The sequence below is a fragment of the Neopsephotus bourkii genome, unplaced genomic scaffold (assembly GCF_033783945.1).
Source record: "Neopsephotus bourkii isolate Nb327-2 ecotype Australia unplaced genomic scaffold, CSIRO-AGI_Nbou_v1 NB_998, whole genome shotgun sequence".
In the NCBI taxonomy this organism is placed as follows: Eukaryota; Metazoa; Chordata; class Aves; order Psittaciformes; family Psittacidae; genus Neopsephotus; species Neopsephotus bourkii.
In genome coordinates, this window is record NW_026901490.1 from 1,913,231 (window position 1) to 1,937,409 (window position 24,179).

The following is a 24,179-nucleotide window of genomic DNA, read 5'->3' on the forward strand; positions in this document are numbered from 1 at the left end:
GGGGCTGCGCAGTTTCTGGGAGCTGCCCGGATCAGCCCGGTGGGAGCTTTGCTCCTCCACCTCTGGCCGTGGACGGCTGTTGCCCTTCGCCTCTCTCTCTCGACGCTGCTCGCTCCTGTCCCGGCCGCCCCTCCTGCAGCTGCGGGGCGAGCTCAGCGGGCGAAGGGCAGCCTGTTGCTGCTGGGAGGAGGGACCGGAGCGGCGGCGGGCGGTCCTGAGTTTCCCCCCCTGCGCGGGGCGGGGGAGCGATGAGCCGCGCATTGTTTCTCCTGTAGGCAGCGCCCGGCGGGCAGCGGGGCGGCGGGGCATGGGTTACGCGCCTTTGTCTCCTGAGTGAGCCGGCCCTGCTCCCTCAGTCTTCCGCCACTGCCAGCCGGACTCGGCGACATGGACGTGACCGTCTCCGAGCTCCTGGAGCTCTTCCTGCAGAGCCCCTTGGTGACCTGGGTGAGCAGAGCGGGGAGAGGGGGGCAACCGGTGAGCAGCCGGGCCCTTCCGCCATCCCCCAACCCTACTGTCCTTCCTCCGGCAGGTGAAAACCTTCGGCGCCTTGGGGAGCGGGGACGAGGACAACCTCGGCATCTATATGGACCTGGTGGATGGCGTCGTCCTGAACAAGATTATGCTACAGATGTGAGTGGGCTCTGGAGGGAGAGACCGTGCCGGGGGAGGGCAGCGCCGAGCACGCCTCGGCCCTCACCCGCGGGGGGCGCCGAGGCTGCCGGAGGAGAGGTGGTCCCTTCAAATGGCGGTGTCCGGCTGCAGACGGCGTCGTCTTTATCCTCCGCTGGGAAAGCGGACAGGCTGGAAGGACCGGGTGCAGGGCGAAAGCACCACGTTTGGATTTTTCCTTTTGGTTTTCTTTGAAATTAACAAAAACAGAAGGGAAAAAAACGCCCCAAGCGAACTCGGTTCTCTAAAACACGCTTTAATGCTTTTCCCTTTTGGTGGTGGTTTCCCCTTTACTTCTCTTCCCCCCAGCCTCAACAGTTACTTTTTCTTAATTGTTCATATATGCTGTAGGGGAAGGTATATTGCATACAAATAAGGAAATGAAAGTGCTTTATCATATGAAGCTTTACTGGAGGGGTCTCATCTGAAGTTGGTCTGCTCTTGTGTAAGCTTCAGTATTAAATGTGTAATTTAGGAAAAAAAAAAGCCCAGCTTCACCGGTATCTCTTTATGGCAGCACTGTAAGGATGTGTCTTCAGGAAACTTACTTATAAGTAGGTTAAAAGAGCAAACACTGAAAACACTATAATGTTGAAATGAATGGTTGGTAGAAGTTGAACGTTTCTTTTAACCACATCCTTTCCTGTTGATGGTCTGCTGCATGCAGATCCTGACTGTTTTCTATCATCTTTTAAGTATTCTGAAATGTGTCTAGCAACGTTTGTAGGAAGAAATATTTGACTAGAGAGGAGCCTTTGGAAATACCTCAATTTTGGTGCTGCATTCTTTCAAGTGAATAAAATTAATTGAAGCTCCAGTGATTTGCAGCGTTAGGCTGAGTTCCGATACTTAAATGAAGAATTTGTATTGGAATCTTTAAGTGAAATTCCTGAAAAGTAACTTCCAACCCCTGCTCCATCCAGTGAAGTTGGCAAGTTTTGTTATCTTTTGGTATCTGGCTGCTCCATCTGACAGGTAATCACATTTTCTTCTGGTTTGCGGTAACTAACAATGGAGATTGTGAACTGGAACTTAGTGTAGCTGGTGAAGGTTCATGGTTTGGAACAGAATCCAGATCAATCACCCCACTTGGTGATGACAACCTAGTGGTGTAAAGTGTTAGCTGCGATGGAAACCTGATACAAAAGAAGACATAAATTTCATCATTTTTCAAGGAATAATTACACTTTTAAAAGGTAACTTTCTGCAAATTAGAGCCTTGAATATGAGTGCTTGGATCCAGACTTGTAGTTTTCCAAGATACGGGAAATTGGGTTTAGCTTTATGACCATTATGCTTGGCACGGGAATGACCAACTGAACTATCAAGGAACAGCAGCAGTTGAGTCTGCTGCACGTTTACTTAACTATCACTGTTAAATAACATGTGAAAGAATCTTGCATTTCAAAACAAGAAAAATTCATTTAATAGTTAGTTGGTCTTGAATTTTGTTAAATAGGCTGAAGTTATGTGGCTTTTGAATGATTGTGGCGTTCTTATGAGTGATGTGGTTTAGAAGTGATTTATCCCGTGGTGTGTGCAAAGAAATATTTGTAGTTAGCTGTTGAAACATGTCTAAGGAGATATAAAATTGTTAAAGTCTGTGGAGAAACTTAACAATGCTTTGAGGACAAAGAGTGAAGGATAAGATCTCCTGGAAGTAATGAAGATAAGCATATAGGCTGACTGAGTGCAGTGACACTAGTTGGTATTTTTGTTAGGTACCGTGTGATTGTGAGAAATGCCCTGGCAGGTTTACTTGCCCTGGGCAATCAGTTAAATAAGTTTGGTTTTTCCCAAAAAACATGTCTCCCAGCAGTGTTGCCACAAGTCTAAGTGGGGGATGCACAGACAGTGCAGAGCAGGAGACTGGGACATTATCCGCCCTTGTTAGGCTGCTTTGGCGGTACTTCAAATGGGGTGCCTCGGTGCTTGAAACTAAGAGCTTTCTGCCGAGAGCCCAGCACTATTTAACTTAGGAAGGGTTGTGGTTGTATTTATGTATCCCAACCTAGCAAAGCACTTGGGAGAGGTGCTGCGACCTTCACTTTTTCCTGTCTTAACCTTTAGAAATAGCAATGCAATTACTGCTTGCCTGTAAATCAGGAAAGCCTTTGAAGGCATATTTCTGCCCCACAAAGCTTTCAGAATAATGAAATAAGCATGTATTTTAGATGCTTGCTCATCAGCTTCTCAGGTCCTGATCCTTGAAGATGACTTCTAGTGTTTGGCTTGAGACTTCTTGTTGAAATTGTATTAATGAGGGCCTTTGATAAACTGGCTAGAATCTGACATGCCCTGACAGTGGTGATTGCCTGAAAGCACAGATGTGTGCATGCACCCACACATGCAAAGAACTGGGGGTAGCAGAGTGGAAGAGTGGAAGAAGTTCATGGTGTCATAGCTGTCTCCTTGCATGCTTATTACTTAACTTTTAGGTTTTTAGCTTAAATAACCTGCTTGCCTGCTTACTGGAACACAAGTAACGTGTACGTGAGATTGCATCTAAACACCAAGTGTGATGCAGTACTTGGTGCAGTACTTTGCTGCAGATCAGATTTCTTTCAGTGGAGATTTTGAAAGCCAAATTCTTGGGGATTTCATTATTAAAATAAAATATCTTTGTCCTGTAGCTAAGCAGATTTTAAAGTTTAATCCACGACCAACGAGACAGGTGCATCTGTGAAGAAATACAGATATACTTGTTGAGTGAAGGTTGCTGAATGAAACTAAGGGTTTAGCTGTTTGAGGCTAGTAGGCTGTACAGTTCTGTCAGTCTCTGGTTTCTGTTGTAATAGGTTGGATTTTGCTCAAATGCTCTTTGGCAACTTAAAGTGGGTAGAGAAGATCCCAGCTGCTTGAAGTTATGGAGTCAATGTTTTTTAGGCAGTGGGCTCATATAATTAAGGCAGCTGTGTCATTGGAGAGATATGGGATGTCTACCACTCTTCCAGTCCACAGGTGGCTGGGACAGGAGGTGAAAACAAGGCTGTGTCTTCACTCTTATCTTTTTCAGAAACAGTCTGCTCCCAGGAATGCTAGGCCTGAATAAAATATAGTTTGCTCAGGCTCACCAAATGTAGCCATGGCACAAGGGCAAAAGAAGCGAACCCAGCCTGGGCTTATGTAGATTCTGACTACAGTGTGATCAGTGGGTAACTATCTGTTGGGCTTTGCTGTGATTCCTTCGCTTGCTCATGATTCCTTAGCTTACTGGTGATCCCTGACAAAACAAGACCCTTTCTAAAGAACTGAGGATTGCTTAGTTCTCAGTAGTGGTGCCTAAATGCTTAATGAGTTAAAGCTAATAAGAAGAGACAGACAGCAGTGTTTGGTTTCCCCATTTATATTTTAAAACAAGACAAATTTTTTTTCAAGTCATTTCGTTCTAAAAGACTGGTTTCTTTTTCCCATGTGCTGTCCAAGTGTATACCTCAATCTGATAATGTGCAAAAGACACGTTGATTTTTGCAGACTTGCAGTACTGGCTGAATACTCTGCATACAAAAATGTGTGCTTATCTTCAAAGTGGAACTGCCATATTCCAAGTTCCTGTGTTTCTGGTGCATTTATGTGTATCAGGTTAATGAGGTTCTCTGTGGACAATATTTAGAGAACTTTTTTCAGATGATTGTGTGTCACTTCTGGTATGAAACTAGTATGTGGCCATACTGCTTAGACTGCCTTCAGTGTTACAGTTGCAGCTGTGGCATAACACCTACAAGCATAAGCAAATATTTGTCCTGTTTAACTTACTGTAGAAAGCTTTTTGTTTGGGAAATAGCATGGGGGTTTACACATGCAGGCACCTAAGTGTTTTCATATTGACTTGTTCCAATTCTTCTAATTGACGGTAGACTCTGCTGTTAAAATGTTTAGTGAATAGGAATATGTCTTAGGAGTACAGCTGATAAAACTGCTTGCATTGAAATCACATAATAAAAATGCACAATAATAGGTCTTTCAGTTTCAATCACACCTGTCATGGTTTGTGGTACTGTCAATCTGTTGTCTTTAATTTGGACCGTATGACAGGAGCAGCCATGTTGTGAGCACATGCTTCTTGTGTTTTGCAGCAAATGGCATGAACACTGGAAGGTTGGAGATATGCATCTGTTTAATTAAAAATCTCATTTGGAGGTGCATTTTTCTACCATGTTCTAGGCAATTTGGAAACCCTGCCAGCCTTATTGGCATCATCCCACTTGATGATAGAGGAAGAAGTTGGATGATGGGAGAGTTAGGCTGGTCCAAGAATGGTGTATTTTCAGTTGGTGGGTTACCTGCAGAGTGAAGTGCCATGGGATGCTGGGCATAGGTGGTTTCTTCTAATGTCTCATAACCACTGGGCTTGGTTTGTGGGCTTCCCCCTTAATCATGAAAATACATGTCAGAAATTGCTCAAATGAGAATTATTGTTTTCATTTTTTTAATAATTTTTTGTTACTTCTATTTTATTAATTGGTTAAGAGGTTGTGTCTTCAAGCACTTGTGCTGCTGGCCTCATGCCTGCTGAACTCATCACTTGGCCTCTGCCTCCTGGCCCTACCTTTTCTCTGTGCTCCTTTAAGTCATGAAGGTGTAAAACCAGAGGACTTCTTTAAAATGTTTGGCTATGTAGTAAGGTTTGAGACTTTCCTTCTGTTCATGTGGCTTGGGTGTTTACTTGTTTGTGAAGTACCTCTCTTAGTCATGCCACCTTAGTCTTATTTGAGCAACTTTTTGATCTTTACAAGTAGGTGATTTTTAAAAAGGGAGCTGTAGTTTTCATTACATGTATGTGTAAGGGAAAGACCAAACATCAAGGGACTGAAAAAGCCTCTCATTGAAGTCCTGTGCAGGTATTTTCAAATACATTCAGGAATTCGTTTGTGTTCCCTGGTTGGTGTTGTAAAAATATCTTTAGTTTTCAGTGTGATCCTTAAAAATTCTTTCTGTAAAGTTCTTCTTAAAGAGGTTTCACCAACCAAACAGGTCTTAGAATGTGCGAAGTTTGGTACCAACAGCTCTGTTTTCTTTATGGTAGAAAAATCTCTGAACATTGAACTTGCCCCTTACAGTGTAAGGTTTACTCAAGTGCCTTTTTTTTTTTTCCTTGAGGACTCTGCTTCCCCTTTCTGCTTTTCCTTTGCTGTAGATGAGGCTGATGGATTGTAGTGCTTCAAGTACCTCAATCTCTCTAGGTTTTTAGCCGCCTTCTTTCACTTCTGTTGAGATCAGCAAGTGCTGTGTGGCTGTGGGTGTTCTGGCAGCTTGCTCCTTTCCTGAGAGTGCAAGTAGCCTCAGTCCTCTGGGCTGCCTCTCCTAGCTCCTCTGCCTCAACCCTTCCATGTCCCCTGAGATGGCTCAGAGACAGGTGAATGACATGGAGAAGGCAGCAGCAGGAGGGATCCAGCTGACCACGCATAATGTGACACAGTTAATCTAGGCAGGAGGAGTGATGCAGAAAAATGTTTGAAAAATGCAATAAATGTATTCTTTCTGAATAAATGCTTGCTTCGAACCCTTGATTCTTATTAGTAGTCTTCATCTCCATGCTTATGCCAAAAAATGTTTTGCCTGTTCAGCTGGATAAAACTGAGCTTACCTGGTAAATGGCAAAGAATAAATCTCTTTTTTGGAAATGTCCCACTGCCTCCAAGAGTAACTTTCTGCAGGTCCTCCAGCTTCTTGTCTGTGGAGCTACAACAGCTGTAGTCAGTATGAGCTTATCTGACCCAGGATTAGGAAAAAAATGTGGCAGCAAATGAAGAAGTAATGGGATATCGCTTATTGGGAAGGGATTGTTTAGCTTTCCATGTGGAGACAGTAAGCCCTGTGGTAGTTTGAAGTGTGGGTTGTGCTGGCCTTCCAGTTCCACTGCCGAGCGTCTTCTCTGAAGTGAGCTGAGGGCTGCATAAATTTGGTTACACAACATATACAGAAGTCCATACTGTCCTTTTTTTTGAGCTATATTTTCTTTTCAGAAAAGCTTTTAACTTAATTGTTTGTAGGAAGGAGGGCGCAGGACTGCCAGAGTGACACTGTATGCTGCCGCCTGGCTCCAGGTTAAGAGGACCCTGAGGTCAGTGGTATTAAGGGCACTTGGGGCAACCAGTTACCATTAATGAAGGTGATAGGATAAAAGCCCCAGAATTTCCGAGGGACTGGTTTCTGCCAATACTTGTGTTCTTGTAATAGATGACTAGCCCCACTGTGCCAAATGGTGAGTAGGTCTTGTCTTGGAAGGAGGAGTTGTTCTGGTTTTTACTTGCTTTGGAGAACCTCACCCAAGTCCTGCAGTTGCACTACCTACAGCTGTTGAATAAATCTGCTTTCCTTTGCTGTGGCTTGTGGGTGTGTTTTGTGGAATTTTGCCCCATTTCATGCAGTTTTGAGATGGGTTGTGAGGTATTGCTCAGCTGTACAATCAAAGCTTTCTTTTCCTGGCTGTAGATGTTGATCAGTATCAGACAGTGGCATGGCAGTGTGCTGCTTACATGAGCTTTCACATGGAAACAAGAGCTGTAGGGTGATCCTTATGTTTGGCCAGCTTCTCTTTTATTGTGCATTTCTTCCCTTTAGGCTTCCTGGTTTGTTGTCATGACCTCACCAAAAAGGCTAAGCATCCAACTTCCTTCAGGGTTCAGCTCAGACAGTACTGAAGCTTGTTGGTACTTTCCAAGTTCAAGCCCAGGTGCCATTTATGCTTCTCCAACTTGCTGTGCTGCAAAAGACCCGTACTGTCAGTTGGTGTATGGGTATGACTTCTGTATCTGAGCATCAGTAAAATGGAATATTTGCTACAGACTTTGCTTTAAAAGCTTCTAACAGTAGGCTTTGTTCTTTTTTTTTTGGTAGTTGATTACAATGCCAGTCAGTATACAAAATCCTTTGCTACTGTAAAGGCTCTGTAGGGTCTTGCTACCAGTGACTAGTTTACACAGTGGTCATCTGTGCTTCAGTTTGCTTGAACTCTGGTGCATAAATACTGTGTCTGATGTTATCTGCTGCCATGGCCTTTTCCTCTCATCTCTGGAATATCAATGTATTCTGTCATATTTATGCACATAGAACCGCTTTTACTAAAGAGATGCTTTGGGATGATTGTGCATTTCAAGAGAAATAGAAACAAAAAGCTCTCTCATGTACTTATGTAAACTTTGGCAGATACACTTTAAGAATAAATATTGGATCAGTTCTCTTATTTTCTTGTCATTGCTGGAGTTCACTGTTTAGCTCTGGAAGAGCTGTGAATGGCTTAATTAACAGCCACCGAGCAGAGCTCTGGGAGGCAGGTGTTTGGATTGTGTGGAAGTTTGCTGATAAGAGTATTTATTAGAGGGGAAGCACAAGACTTTGATCTAAGGTGTTAGCAGATAAAGGTTTTCAGGTTCCTTTAGTTTGCAGCGTGTTAGGGTGTACACAGACATATTAAATTATTTGCAGCTTTTTTCCTGTGTTTTATCTTTTATTTTAGAAATTAAAAAAAAAATTAGGTACAATTTTGATTTGCTTCCTTTAAAATCAAACAAACTTTAGGCTTCTTTCCCTGAAATCTTTACACCAACTTTTTTTTCTTGTCTTGCTTATATCTCTACCTGTGTTTATGTTTTATTCATATCTTGAAGCCCAGTAGAGTGTTTATGAGGCACAGTGGATATATGAGTATTGCTCTGCTGTACAAAACTTTCCCTTTCTGGCTGTAGACTTTGGTCACTGTTAGTGGCATAATAGCTTGCTGCTTACATGAGTTTTCACATGGAAACAAGAACTGTAGGGTTACATCTAGTAACATCTAGTGAGATGATACAGTATAATAAAAGTGCAGTGTTTCTTTTCCCCTTCACTTCAGTGTATAATAGATACAGGTTCTGCATTCATCAAGCGTTAACACCCTTCTCTTGTCAAAAAATTTCCAAAGCCAAGGAAAGCATGGTAGTCTTTCCTAGGCTTCCCTTTATTTGAGTAAGCTAAACAAACCCCTTATTATCAGAGACTGCTTTGATCTAGTGTGTACAAGCTAAATATGCTCTTTTTGGGGGGGAAATACAAATAGGAAGGGAAGCTGCCCTGAACTGCTGTGTGGGTTAACTATAAAGTATGATACTTTGTGGTGTTCATGGAAATTTCCAAGTTATACATATGGGCAAAGGTAATGAGCTTTCTCCATTGTAAATTAATGTATGTGTATCCTATATAATGATGTCAGCACATTTAATGGGTAAATTTTTAAGGGTTTTCCTGATGGTGTATTACTAAGATATTAAATCTTAGTACTGAGTAAAATAGTAATATTTTGTTTTCTTTTTCCTCTTTTAATAGAGATCCTCGACCAACCAACCAGTGTGTCAACAAGCATGTAAATAATGACACCTATCTCCGGGTTCAAAACCTGACTATCTTAGTCAGAAACATTAAGACTTACTACCAGGTGAGATTTCATCTCTCTGCTCATTGATCTGTGGTGATTGCTATAATGTTTCAGCTGGTGCAGGGGCTAGTGGCTCAAACAGAAGTTGCTACAAGAAATAAAGAGGAAACTGTGTTTATGTAAAAGTACATTCAGCCATGCTTTCCTTATGAAGTGACAATACACCTGCCTTACCTGCCTCTCATGGCCAGAGGCTGATTCCCTGCACCCCTCTTCTTTCAAAGAAGAAATGTGCTCAAAGGGTATGATAGTGCTTGGATAGTACATATATTAAAAAGGTTCTTTTGTGGTGAGGTTGCAGGCTGTGTATGTGAAGGGATTTGCTGACATCGGAGTAATAGTTTTGGGTATAAAATTTAAAACAAGTGACTTTTTATTAAAGAGGCTGCCAGCAAGCAAGTGGTTATGAAGAATTGTACTTAATGCTAGAATATAAATGTCAAATTGCTATAGTGTTAATTAGGAAAAATAAATCTGTTCTTATCTTGAAGGTAGACATTGTATGCTGTGTACCTTTTCTTGGGTGTTAAAGCAGTTGTTTGTTCTGAACTCCTCCTTTAAGAGACTCAAGTACAGGAATTACTGCAAATTCTTACAGACAGTGCTCTTCTTAGGCATCATCCTTGAACTGACTGTCAGGGTTCCTCTGCTGTAATAGTGCTTCTCTAAAATGAGAGTGGTGACAGATGAGCACCTTTGCAGACTTAGATACGTATGTGATGCTGCTGGAAAGCCATAGAAGTGAATTCAGTTATTTTAAATAGAATTTCTGTATACACACTGTAGTGTACATTTAGACTCCTTAATGAGAGGAGTAAATGTTCTACTATTTTCTTCTACACATCTTTTTGCCAGATTTGAATGCTGTGCGTTATAAACCAGGCTGAAACCAATGAGGGCTGTTAAAATGCGCCTCTATGTATGTGTCTTAAGCTTATAATGGACAAAACAGCTAAACTGTAGGAGTTGATGTCAGTGTGCTCATCTTGGACACTTCGTTTTTTTTGTACATGCAGAAGAGAATAAATGCTTAACTATTGTAGTCCTTTTTGATGCTGTTGTCTTACATGTTATTGCCTACTTCTGTTTCATATTATTGCCACTATTATGCTTCTGACCTTGTTCAAGGAAGCCTAAAAGAGAGAGGGACTTGTGGAAAGTATGGGGTAGATGATTCATCTGTGCAAGTTCCAGCAGCTCACTAGTAAAATGAAGTGTGTAACTGTTTTGATATTATGTAGAAGGGTGTCATGTATTTCTGAAGACAGATGACTTGCGTCTTGATTGTTGAAAACTGGAGATGCTAATACAATGTGATGTCATCCCTGAGACTTGTGATTTTTCAGAGGGGAAATTTCATTTGGTCATAACTGGAGGCTGAATGTGGGTATTTTATTTCTTTATTACCCACTGAACAGTGTAACTATGTATGGAGTCTACAAGGAAAAAGGACTGTTTAAGGACAAGGATAGGATTAGTTTGTCTTCCTCTCTCCTCACCCCGACAAGATTTACAGTCTAAGAGTCTGGTCCATCCGATGTTGAAACTCAAGCATTTTATTTATGTGACTACTTTGTCTTGGAGCTGATAATACAAATTCTTTAAAGAGTACTTGAGCAGAGCTCAGGTTCATAAAAAGAGAAAAATTATTCATAATTATATGATATGTTGCTTAGTGTTTTGTTGACCTAGCTGTTGAGTTGTCTAATCATAATTCAGTAAAGCTAGCAATGACTAAAATAAGTTAAGACAGAGTTTTCAATGGGAAACAGTAGTTGAGGTTTGCTGTCGCAAGTGTAACAGTGAGGTTCCTGTTGTAGCCAGGAAATTAAGCACCATGCATCTTGTTGCCTGAGGACTACATATACTTATGTAAAAAAAGCTGAGAGTCGTGAGAACTGATCATTCTTTGCATTTGGTCCTGAAAATGTGTAATTAGAGCAAAGTTTAAAATAAAATCACATTTTTTGTGATGATAACATTATATAATAAATGTACTTATCCTTGTCAGAATTGCATTTTCAGGGCAAACCCAAGGTCTTGATGGTAATCTGAGAATCCCTTTCATGTGGTGGTGTGCAGCCTTCAACTCTCCATAGTCTGGGTGGAGTTAAGGCCATCTATGCTGTAGCCAAGCTCTAAGTGATTTGGAGTATAATGTTGCATCTGTACTAATGTCTGTTAAATGTTTGGAACATTTCTTTGTAGAATCTACTTATTTTTTTTGTTTTTTAACATGCAACCAAGTGGCTGCTTTGGGATATATTAAATATTGTTAGGCCCCTCTTCAGTGTTTAGAGATGTTTTTAAGTAGGTTGAAGTTGTGGGCGTCGTTTGAAGTAGTATTAATATACTAGCTTAAGTTTAAATGAGTGTAGTGTCTTACTGACTGAAAACATAGTCAAATTTGATTGCAGACTGGAAGTGGGAGGGGAAAAAAGTTCCTGACAAACAATAGGAACATGAATTTGCTGCTTCCTCAAGAGAAACAAGAGCTCTAAAAATACAGTGTTGGCCTTGATATTTTACATTCCCTTTCACTTAATGGACCCAAGTAAAGTTTACAGCTTCATAAATTCTAGGTCTCCTAGAATGAGGAAAATGGCACCTCATGCTTCATGGAAGGACATTGGAAGGTATGAAACAATACTTGCCCCTCTCTGCACTGGGCAGGATTGATCAAGAGTATGACATAAATTTATGGTACTGTAAACTGTATCTGAGGAAGGTGACATAACTGGCTACTAAAATTAACTCTGATATTCAGAAGGTAGTTGACATTTCAGATCACACAGTTGTCTAGTTTATCTGTGTCTAATATCAGATTTCTTACGTATCTGTAGATAATCTTTGTTAAAGCAAAATTCTAACTAATACAGATAATATTAATTATTATCTGAAATTAATATTATTATCTTCAGAAAATAAGGTTGGGTCTAATCCAAAAGCATGAATCCAGGCATTCTTCACAGTGTTGTGGCTGTCCTGATCTCTCAGACTGAGGGTTTGTGCAGGGAATGACAATGAGCAAGCCAGGTTATTAGTGGAATTTTGTTCTGGTTTGAGCCATAGAGTTTGGTTCTTACCTGTGCTTCAGCAGGCATAACTTAGGAGTGGCAAATGCAATGAAGAAGCATTTTTAAGTTCAAATAAGCTCTAATTTTTAGAAGTTTGCAAACTGAATTTGTTCATTAAAAACTTTTTGGAGAGTTGTATTCTCACAACTTTCAGCTGCATGAAACTGGGTTGTTGGTGGCTACTAGGAAAAATGTAGTGTCAGGACTGTTAAAATGAGGGACAATATTGGTTGCTGAGGCTTTGGTGGTGGTTGTTTTTTTTTTTCATAGCGTGTGTAATATTTGTAACTGGTGGTAGCAGTCAACATGTCTGCGTTTCCTGCTCTCTCAGCAGTTGCGCCTTTGCATGTCTGTGATTGGCAAGAGGTCCCACTTTTGAAACCAGGACCAGGCAAATGACTCATTTTGCTGTGGGATTTCATGAGCATTCAAGAGAATCTGTCTTTAATTGCATTTAATAACTGTTATAGCATTAGTTCACTGGAGAAACGGCTGGTCATAAAACTTCTGCAGTTGGTGCTGTATCTTGGAAAAGGCTGAGCATGGCAGAATGTGTTTGTTTCTCATGGTGTGAGTTTTGTTTGTCTTTTCTTGCTTTGACTGAATCCAGACACTTGGCTGTCCTTAAACTGGAATTCAAAATGCTTTTGTAAGAAATGGTTTAGCACAGAGGATTACAGGTTACTGTCTGTGACTGCAGTGATGTTGATTGAAGGATTCAATAGAGAACTGAATGTATTGGAGAAGAGGTGCTGATCCACTTCTCATTGGTGCAGGTGTTGTGCATCCTAGTCGAAGAGTGAAGTCTACATACTACAGCTAACTGGTGTATGTGGAAAAGATTGACTTCCAGCTGTCATCTGCTGGCTTGTGTAGATAACATGGTTGGGAATGTTGGTCCTTAAACCAACACTAGCTAGTTCAGTCTCATACAAATGAAATGATCTTGCTATTCCTGAGCTCCGCCTTCACTTTGAAATGCTTCTGTTTTGAGTTCCACTAAGGCTTATCTACTGGTCCAATTAAATTGGTTTGAAAATAGTTCAGGAGTGAGTACTGCAAGACTGAGCAATGCTTGGCTTCATTGAAATGAGCATTTTTGATCCATGTTGCCAGTGAGCTGTTATGGCCTTAATTCCCTGGGGCCTTGTGCTTCTTTTCTAAATGGTAATCCATCACAGCTGTAGCAACTATCTTCATAGTGGTGTGGCACTATCCCTGTTTTTGGCAGAGTTAGTACTAACCTTGTTAGTACTACAGTTTGTTGGTATTGTTTAAAAAAGGCAACAAAAAAACACACACACAAAAAAGCCCTTAAGCTGCAACAACCTATTCAAGAGCTATTACTGTTGCTGGTTCTGTCACTTCTTGTGATAGAACAAGCAAGCTAGAAAATCTGAAGGGTGTTAGCCTCTGCCTTCACTGTGCTGTGGACAATATTTAAATCCTGTAGTCTCCATGTAAGAGCAGCTGTCCTGACGTCTGCAACACTTGGAGAACATGCTCGTACCTACAGAATTTTGAGAGAGGCCTAAGGCAGGCAGGCAGGGGAAGCTTGAAGTGGCTCTGCTGTGCTTCCTCTGCTCATGTGTCAATCCTTGGGTGTAGCGGCTTTTTCTGAGGAGCTAAACAGCACTTTGATAGCAGTTTCTAAAATACATAAAAATTTCTGACAACATCTGTTTTGATGTCAGCTGGTTTGCTGACCCTCAAAAATGCCAGTAATCACTCCTACAGTATATACTGTAGTTCCAAGCAAAAATTCCTACCACTTACATAAAAAAGTTGAGGCAGAAAGTGAAAAAGAAGTGGCAGTTGTGGCCACTAAGTACCTAGCAGATTGCTTCATGTTTTCAAATAGGTTGGATATATATCTTAATTAAAAAAAAATTAAATAAGAATGTACCAAGACACAGTTCTGAAACCACTTATGACTGTGTGGCTTGTGCAGCTTCAAGAAGAAACTTGTAATGCTTAGCAGTTCCATTAAAGTGAGGATGGGGGAGGAAAAATGAAACCATTTACTGAATTTTTAGGAACTTAACACCACGAATCCTACCCTTCCCACCTAAACTCACTTACCTGGAGTCAGAAATAATAGTGAGCAAGGATGCCTCACTTTAAGGCATGTGTCTACAGACATGTATCCTTTTACTTGGCTGCTCCGTATTTGTGTAAAAAAAGTACAAGCAGCAGGGTTTTTTTCAGCATGTTACAAGGTATTAGGTGGCTGTATGGCTGTGAGCTGCTGTTGTGTTGCCTTGGCTGTGTGAGACTGTTCTGTCTTCAGGCTGGGGCAAAAGCTGGTTCTCCTGGTGGGTCAGCAAAGGTCTTGCGATACCAGTAGCTTTCAGATCAGCAGACAGCTCCTGCTTCTGTATTTGAAGTGTTGAGTCAGGCTTAGAGGTCTTGACTGGACTACGAAGAGGAATTCAGACTTGGAGCTCCAGATTTGGGCACGAATTATGGACTGGCAGTTGTACTCAAGCTATAAATCAAGTTGTGGAAGTAGCAGTGTCCTCTTTTGTGAATTGAAATCTTTCCCGTCTCTAGGCAGGCTAGTTCTAGTGGGCTGGTAATTCAGTACTTAGCAAGGTGAACACCAAGGGGCTAGAAATGCACATAAACACATACACCCTTAAAGTCAAAAAGCACTGTTCTGTTCTGAGGGGGGGGGGATTTTGTACCCACAGTTGCCTACTGAATTAGATAAGTCTTTCTTTTGCTAGCCTTGTTTATTTGGTGTGTTAAACTCCAATATGCCTGAGTGACGCAATATGCTTTCTTTTGATTCCTGTTCCCTAGAGATCTTAGTTCAGCAACTCCTCATCTTGAGCTTTAAGTTTCAAGACTATTAACTGAGAATGTCAGCTTTCTCAAGAGCAAGATAAAAGATTCAACAGATAAGCTCTTTCTAATTCAAATACTTTGGTGATCCGCATGCACTTTTAAGTGTCAACTCCCTTTTCTGTACAGTTGAGTGGGCTTATATGCATACAAACTCCTGAATTATTTCTGCATTGGCAATTGTATTGCTGCACCTACTGAAGGTAGCATGCATGTTCTAGTGACCTTAAGTTACAGCTGCACAAAGAAATGGTGGTGAGTAGCCACTAAACCTGTGTCTTTTGTGCCTCTTTTTTTTTCTTTTTTTTTTTTTTTTAAAGAAGTCTACAATAAAGAAGTTAACTATGATAAGTAAGTTAGTACTAGAGATGCTCTGTGTTTCAGTAAGGCAGTGGGCTCAGACTTGGGAAATACTGCCACTGGCACACCATGGCGTAAGACCTTATCTGCTCTATATTTGTTTCCACTCCTATTCTTCATTTGACTCTTAGTTTAAACTTGCTACAGGCACAGACTGTCTACATGTATTTATCTAGTACTTCAGAACCAAGAAGGCCTCATTAAGCACATGACAAAAATGTTTTTAATTATACTTTGTGTTCTGCAATAGCATGCTCACGAGACATGAGGGTTGCATATAAGACCGGTATTGTAAAGACATTTGGTTATTGTGGTGGTGGGTGCAGGGCAAGGGTACAATTGATCTTGGCAGAGGCATCCTGGGAAATGCTAAACTAGTGATACTAGTCTTTGATTTAGTCCTTCAGCTTAAAATAGTGGTACCACTCTGCAAGTGGAATAAACATAAGAACATGAGAAAGATCATGCTTTTTTTGTGTAGGTCCTGTTATCAAGTTATTTCAGTGAGAAAGAGACTGAGACAGGTGGCTTATCAGGACCAGCCAGACTGATGCTTTTTCTGTGGGTGAAAATTATCTTGCTCGTTTCCAGAAGAACTAGACAAACATTGCTGCTCCAGAGCCAAAGTAAGCTTCTGCAGAGATCAGTTTTAAAAGTGTTTCCAGGTTGGTGAGTGCTGACATATCAGATGGCTAGTAGCATGCTGTTGGGCACCTGACTGAGGTTATTATTAGCTGTGATTCTAGGATGCATTTCAGCCAATATACTGAATTATGTCTGAAGGTTTAATGGAGAACTGAGCTTAAAGAGACCTATTTATTCCCCTGAGGCTCCACATGCATTTTAATACAGAATGAAATGGTGACCTCAGACAGATGGAAGAGAATAGGGTGGCTTTTAAACTACTTCATTCATGTAATTTCCTGGAGCTAGAATATGGGAAAGGGCAGAATATGCTGGCATGTGTCTGTGTAGTCTTGTCTTTGCTTTGCTTAATAAGCTAAAGGGGTGTGAATTCATTGTGCAGACAAATGAAGAAACTGAGCCAAGAAAAGGGGAGCAGTGTCCTAAAATACAGAGGCAAGTGGAGGTGGCCTGTAAAATTTTTACAGTATGGAATAGCTGTTTGGTTCCCACGCAGCAGTATTTAGTTAACCTCTGACATGTTAATTGAAAACAATTCTTGGGATGTCTGAATTGCCAAATATATCCACTCTGTCCTTTATATGGTTTAAAAAAGGGTAATGTGAGAGTGTGTGAGGCTTTTTTCTTAATGGAAGCCAAGGCCTAATGTTAATCTCCTAGACTATGGCTGTGATTACCAGTGCTAAAATCACAGGGTATTTCAGTCCTATACTACATATATATTTTTGGATATTAGATTAAGGATGTAATTTGCTGTTCAGTCTCACCAGACAGCCACGTTCAATGCTGCTGCCTACATTTCAGGCAGATGTCCTATTCTTGTCAGCTGAAATTTTGCCAAGGAGGAAGCTAAGTTTAGTAGAGCCTACCAATTTTGGGTAAGTTAGAAAACAGCCTGCATGCCACTTGTAGCTGAAAACAGCTTTGAGATTTATTTTTGCTAGAAGATGATAATAAATATTGCTTTATTGCTTGTGTTTCTGCAATGAATTCCGTGTCATTTAGTAATTTTCATTAAAAAGTTTTTAAAGACAAGAAGATGAGTTCCACAAATTTATAGGATTGCAAAACAAAACCCTGAATTGCATGCCAATTCCCAAAGAACTAATTTCTGCTTTTTAATGGCAGGTAGCAATGCTTTTTAATGCTTTTAATGCTTTTTAAAAGGTGATTTATGTTTGTAATTTGTTTGCATGTTCTGTCTATGAAAGTGTTGCTTAATCCAGCGTGGTGCTTTTAACAGTGAGCTTATTGTCACATGCTATATTGTGGCACACTGGATTCAGTCCACAGTCTTGCTCTTACCCAACTGTTGACTCTGGATTAAGGTTTGGTGTCAAGACTCGTTCCCATCAGTTCCAGTGATATCTCTGACCCTACGATGTGGAGTGAGCAAAGGTCTCTCTATGCCTATCACTCAGCTTGCTTAGGCTCTTCACTCCAGCAGGGTTGCTGTTAACTTTTGTTACAAGGGTCTGTAACAAACTCTCACTTTCTTGGGCACTGCTTTTTCTTAAGGACTTACAAGACCTGTAAGCAATTCTTCCCCAGAGTGTTTTCATCTGGGGCTGATATTTGAGATGTCTTTTAAAGCAGTGCTTATCTGTTGCTTTGAATGAGTGATTATCAGTTTCAGAAATGTGTGGGAGATCTTGGGTAGAACATTAGCTCCAAATACACAGTTGTATTCTGAGAACCAAGTGTGGTTTGCATGGTAAAGGTCTGTTCAGGCTTGTGATGGCATCTTGTACTTCTGGCAAATGTGAATGTTCTTAAGCCAAGAAAGAGGCATGGAGGTTGTGGAGTCACCCACCCTTGTTAAGAATGATGGGATTTAGCTTTTGGAGCAGGCCTCTGGACCTGGGGAAGCAACAGACATGAGGACAGGAGGAAGTTTCAGTGTACTGCTTTCTTTGCTGATGACAAACCACAGGGAAGGGTGTATTCCCTGCTTTACATAGTGCATGGACTTTACACCAGCACAAATTAGGGAAGGCACCTGATCATGAATGCACAGAAATTGAAATGCTGACTTGCTGATCCATGCATATGTCTCACATTTTGCAAATGTATTTTTTTTAAAGGAAGAATTTATTATTTTTTTAAAAAAGCAAACTCTAAAGAGCAAATAATGCAGCAAATTAATGTGTGTACACTGTAAGCAGAAGAACTTTTTATTTTTTATAGCTGTTTAGGTGGACTGTTTGAATATATGCTGTGCGAGAGCTGGTGCCTCTCCTGTTTCCCATTATGATTAAGAAATGGAGCTGAAGGGGTTTAAGTGTTTAAATTCTGTTGGGTCCTCATATGGCCAGTAAAACTGCCTAAATAAAACTCTGCTCAGCAGGCTGAAATGGCCCCTGTGGAGTTGTCACTGTCTGTTCTCTTTCATAATTAGCATTATTAAGCGTCTCTAGATGTTTGGTTTTGTTTTTTTTAGACTTACAGAATGACATTGTTAGTGGCTGTTAGGTGACCAAGATAAGTGATAGACATCTGCTCCTCTGGGGGTGATAGGAGAGACTTGTGGTCTTTGCACAAAGGAAAAATGTAAAAATTCCTTTTGAATATCATCTTGTTCTGTGAAAATTATTACTTAGTGGATTATTGATATTTTTAAACTACGTTAGGTGGTGTTCTAGAAATAGTCAGCTTTATTCACCTGATAGTAAAGAATGGATTTGGAAAACATTAAGCTGTTTGCTATAAGGCTGAGAGCAAAAGAATGAAGATAAATTCCCTGTGGCACTTTAAAGAGTTGTTTTCTTTGTAAATGGTGATCCCATCTGTAAAATATTCAGAAAGGTGTTTGTAGGGGAGTGCAGCATCAAATCTGTATTGCAGAAAGACCTGTTTGGCACCCAGTGTGTGTTAGAAGAAAAGGGGAGGGTAGTACTGAGGTTAATGCCTGGTTTATTTTGGAGCAGCTGTGTTGCAGTAAAGCTAAGTGGCTGGAGTCTCATGGGAGTCATAATGATTTACCACTAGAAACTTGACGGAGGTGAATTTCTTCTTAAGGTTTGATATTAAATGCAGAATTGCTATGTATGATAAAAGGCTCAATTGTCAGCATACAGATTCCAAAGAAACAGAATCAGTCCTTAGAAGTAGTTACCTTAAAAATAAAGCATGCTTCACTGTTCTCTAAAAACAAACATAAAGCCCCAGCAAAACCCTTCTATTTGACTGGTTACTGTTTGAGTTACTAGGAGTCTCTCAAAACTGTGTCGTTACTTCAAACCAGAGCTACAATTAAACTACAGTGAGTTGCCTTTTAATGTCTCAAGGTCACTTCAATTTCAGTCTTTCAAATAGTGGGGAAAACCCCCCCACCAACCAACCTATAAAACCAAACCACCCTGTATCTTCCTGAATATGAGAAAGCTGCGTGTCAGTATTGAAGGCTTTGCCTTTACTTTCAGTGTTTGGGGCTAATGCTTATCCAAACAGCACGTGGGTGTATCTTTACAGTTTTACATGCAGAAGGAATGAGTCTGTAGTAAAGGACCACAAAAGCTGCCATTATTAGAAGCTTTGCTTACACTCCAGTGCTCTTTACCAGCCATGCAGAAGAAACTAAACCAGAGTGCTCTGCTGTAATTCTCAAACTTGATTGAGCTGTCTCGCATTTCTTCCAGGATGCATTTCCTTTGGAGCCAGAGCCAAAATCTTGATTGGAAAGATTATTTTTGATCTCGCTTTTTCACTTAGCCATTCCTCTTTATAAATTGCTGGGTTGAAATTCTGTGCAATTGAGGAGTTTAATTTTCAAATAATTTGTTATTGCTTGAAGACTTATTTCTGTAAGATGCAGCTATAGTTTGGCCTCTTGCTTCTTGAAGCATCTTGGTTAACTTGCAATCACTTTTTTTTTTGTATGACATAGGACCTGTTCTTAAGTGGCACTGACTTAATATAACTTGACATGCCAGCCATCTTCTGTGGTGGGGTCTTTAAGTAGTTTTGCTTTGATACCCTTGGCTATTGTGAAACTGGAGCTGTCTGCCAGATCATGGTTTGTTTTGGCTCTTCTCCTTGACAGCATATTGCAGCCTTTACCAGTGTCAAGGTATTTATCACACTTCATCAGTACTACTTGGAGATTTTTGCAGTGTTTATGGCAACTGTTTGAGTATCTGCAGAAGGACCCAACCTGGCTCGCTTTTACAGTCTTGAGCTTAGCAGGGCACCTAGTTTTGGAGGTTTAGTTTTGCAGGCTTTTATCATTATGCCAAACCTGGCGGTAAGAGAGATGCATTCAAATGAGAGCTGATTTATTGTGACAGAGTAAAAAGCAGGTGTGTTTATAACAGTCTGAACTGCTGTGCTCCTCCAGCACACAGAATTTGCAGACAGGCCTGTACTCTGTCACCCATTTATAAAGAATAGATAATTTCAAGTTTCTTTTCATTTTGTTTGCAAACAAGTAGGAATACACTTAAGCTACAACCTGAGACTCTAAAGGGATAATCTTAAGTATAAAATACATTAAACCCACCCCTCCTATAAACAAACCAAAACCAAAACACCTTGGTCTTACTGATACTCATGCAAGTCCCTCCCATCATATTGCATTACACTTAATTCCTCAAAATCTTTCATAAGTCAACAAAATTAATAGTGAAGGATAGTTTATTTTTTAGTTGGATAAATGCTGCAAAATGGTGCATAAGGCACAAACAACTCCCTGGTATGTTGTTCTTTCTGTAACAGCTAAAATACAGTTTCCTAACTGAAAACTTCAGAGTACACTGGAGTCTTGGCTGCATCCACCAACCATATTTAATATGCAAAGGAGGTGACAAATAAATGTGTTCATAGAATCATAGAGTAGTTAAGGTTGAAATGGACCTTAAGATCACCTAGCTCCAATCATCCTGCCATGGGCAGGGTCACCTTGCACTAAACGGTGTCACCCAAGGCTCTGTCCAGCCTGGCCTTGAACGTTGCCAGGGATGGAGCATTCACAAGCTCCTTGGGCAACCCATTCCAGTGCCTCACCACCCTCACAGTAAAGAACTTCTTCCTTCTATCCAATCTAAACTTACCCTATTTAAGGTTTAACCCATTACCCCTTGTCCTATCACTCCAGTCCCTAATTGAAGAGTCCATCCCCAGCATCCTTATAGGCCCCCTTCAAATACTGGAAGGCTGCTATGAGGTCTCACGAAGCCTTCTCTTCTCCAGGCTGAACAGTCCCAACTTTCTCAGCCTGTCTTCATGCAGGAGGTGCTCCAGTCCCGTGAACATCCTTGTGGCCCTCCTCTGGACTTGTTCCAACAGCTTGGTGTCATCGGCAAACTTGCTGAGGGCGCACTCAATCCCGCTGTCCATGTTGCCAACAAAGATGTTAAACAAGACCAATCCCTGAGGGACACCACTCATTACTGGTCTCCAGCTGGACATTGAGCCATTGACCACAATTCTTTGTGTGCAGCCATCCAGCCAGTTCTTTATCCACCAAGTGGTCCACCTATCAAATTGATGTCTGTCTGATTTAGAGACAAAGATGTCTCCGGCTGGAGACCAGTAACGAGTGGTGTCCCTCAGGGATCGGTATTGGGACCGGTCTTGTTTAACATCTTTGTCGTTGACATGGACAGTGGGATTGAGTGTGCCCTCAGCAAGTTTGCCGATGACACCAAGCTGTGTGGTTCAGTTGATACACTGGAGGGAAGGAATGCCATCCAGAGGGACCTTGACACGCTTGTGAGGTGGGCTGATGCCAACCTCATGAAGTTTAACCATGCCAAGTGCAAGGTCCTACACCTGGGTCGGAGCAATCCCAGGCACAGCTACAGGCTGGGCAGAGAAGAGATTCAGAGCAGCCCTGCGGAGAAGGACTTGGGGGTGCTGGTCAATGAGAAAATGAACATGAGCCAGCAGCATGTGCTTGCAGCCCAGAAAGCCAACCGTATCCTGGGCTGCATCAAGAGGAGTGTGACCAGCAGGTCGAAGGAGGTGATCCTGCCCCTCTACTCTGCTCTTGTGAGACCTCACCTGGAGTATTGTGTACAGTTCTGGTGTCCTCAACATAAAAAGGACATGGATCTGTTGAAACAAGTGCAGAGGAGGGCCACGAGAATGATCTGGGGACTGGAGCACCTCCTGCATGAAGACAGGCTGAGAAAGTTGGGTCTGTTCAGCCTGGAGAAGAGAAGGCTGCGTGGAGACCTCATAGCAGCCTTCCAGTATCTGAAGGGGGCATATAGGGATGCTGGGGAGGGACTCTTCATTAGGGACTGTAGTGGTAGGACAAGGGGTAATGGGTTAAAACTTAAACAGGGTAAGTTTAGACTGGATATATGGAGGAAATTCTTTCCTGTTAGGGTGGTGAGGCACTGGAATAGGTTGCCCAGGGAGGTTGTGAAAGCTCCATCCCCGTCAGTCTTCAAGGCCAGGTTGGACAAGGCCTTGGGTAATATGGTTTAGAGTGAGGTGTCCCTGCCCATGGCAGGGGGTTGGAACTTGATGATCTTAAGGTCCTTTCCAACTCTAACTATTCTATGATTCTATGATTCTGTGTTGTGTGGGACAGTGTCAAACGCTTTGCACAAGTCCAGGTAGGTGACATCAACTGCTCTACCCCTGTCCATCAGTTCTGTAGCCCCATCATAGAAGGCCACCAAATTGGTCAGACAGGATTTCCCCTTAGTGAAGCCATGCTGGCTGTCACCAAGCACCTTGTTGTTTTTCATGTGCCTTAGCATGCCTTCCAGGAGAATCTGCTCCAAGAATTTGCCAGACACAGAGGTGAGACTGACTGGTCTGTATTCTCTGGGTCATCCATTTTCCCCTTCTTGAAAATGGGGGTTGTATTTCCCTTTTTCCAGTCATTGGGAACTTCACCTGACTGCCATGATTTTTCAAATATGATGGCCAGTGGCTTAGCAACTTCATTCACCAGCTCCTTCAGGACGTGCGGATGGATTTCATCAGGTCCCATGGACTTGTGCACGTTCAGGCTATTTTTTGAACTGTAGGTTTCATTGTGTGTGTTTGGAGGGGGTGGGGAGGGTGGTGTGGTGTTTGGATTTTTTTGTGAAGTACCTGTAAATGCCTCTGCTGGTATATGCTGTGACCATACTCTTGCTTCCCTGTATCTTCTCTGTCTGCTTGTGCTAGTGACAGAGAGTGGCAGACTACCACAGTACTCTTCTGCTGGGGTATGTACACTGTTTCTTCACTGGGATGAAAATGGTTCCTGCCTAATAAGGTACCAACAAATAGTGAAAGGCACAAGTATACAAGTCTGGAGATACTTGAAACTCCTTTCTTATCATGGTGATTTGTTGTATTGTCAAGGTAGTCTGAGAGTTACAATGAAGTGCACTTGTGTATAATGGAGGAAAGCTGAGACAGAAAAACATCCCTTCCCCCCCCCCAAAAAAAAAACAAACAAACAACAAACCCAAAACAAAAAAAAAGCAAATAAAAACCCTCCTCCACACAACCAGAAAAAAGGCAAGCCCTGCTAAATATTCCATACTGATCAGTTCTGATTTAAAATGTTTCCAAGGTGTTTAATGCAACACTTCAATATTTCAACCATCATTTTGTTTCTACAGTATCAAAAATCCAGATAGAAATAAATAGCATGGGATTTTAAACTTTTTCATACACTGATAATTTTAACTGCTGTCTTATTCCATGTTCAACTAGAAATATGATGTCATTTTTTTAAGTCATCCTTCCCCCTTCTTATCTCCCCAGCCACCAGGTGAAATGGTTAACTTGGCACTTGTCAGAAAAGCAGAAGAGCTAGTTTTACAAAATGAGAAAAAGTTATGTCGAAGCACATCTGTGTGCCTTTTTGAAATAGGTTAAGAAAGTGAAATAAATGAAATGGAACAGTTGTCAGAGAAAAAGGTGGAATTCTCTGACTCCAGAATACCTGCACTCTAGATGTTGATAGATTTACCTCGAAGAAGGCTAAGATCTGAGATAGGATCTTGTTTGCTTGGGTTCATGGCAGTTATTGCACCAACAACTTTGACAGTTGTTGGACTGTGCTTGGAATTCCCTAAAGCATGAATCCATATGAACTGAAATGTACAGCTTCCCAAATTTCCAAAACTTTCAGTACAAGCCTTCTATCAGGTTGGTGCCGGAGTCTAAGAACTTGTTCTCTCCATCTGATGGGTATGTTGTGACTGGTGAGCATA

At 41.4% G+C, this 24,179-nt stretch overlaps 1 protein-coding gene across 2 annotated transcripts in view; it reads left to right on the forward strand.

Annotated features, from left to right (window-relative positions):
- Window positions 1-24,179, forward strand: part of CCDC88C (coiled-coil domain containing 88C) — a 97,407-nt gene continuing 73,228 nt past the window's right edge. For both annotated transcript variants that reach the window (XM_061359912.1, XM_061359913.1), the window contains exons 1-3: window positions 1-447; window positions 533-633; window positions 8,977-9,085. In XM_061359912.1, coding sequence (XP_061215896.1) covers window positions 388-447; window positions 533-633; window positions 8,977-9,085 — 270 coding nt within the window. In that variant the 5' untranslated portion in view covers window positions 1-387. The remainder of the gene's footprint in view (window positions 448-532; window positions 634-8,976; window positions 9,086-24,179) is intronic.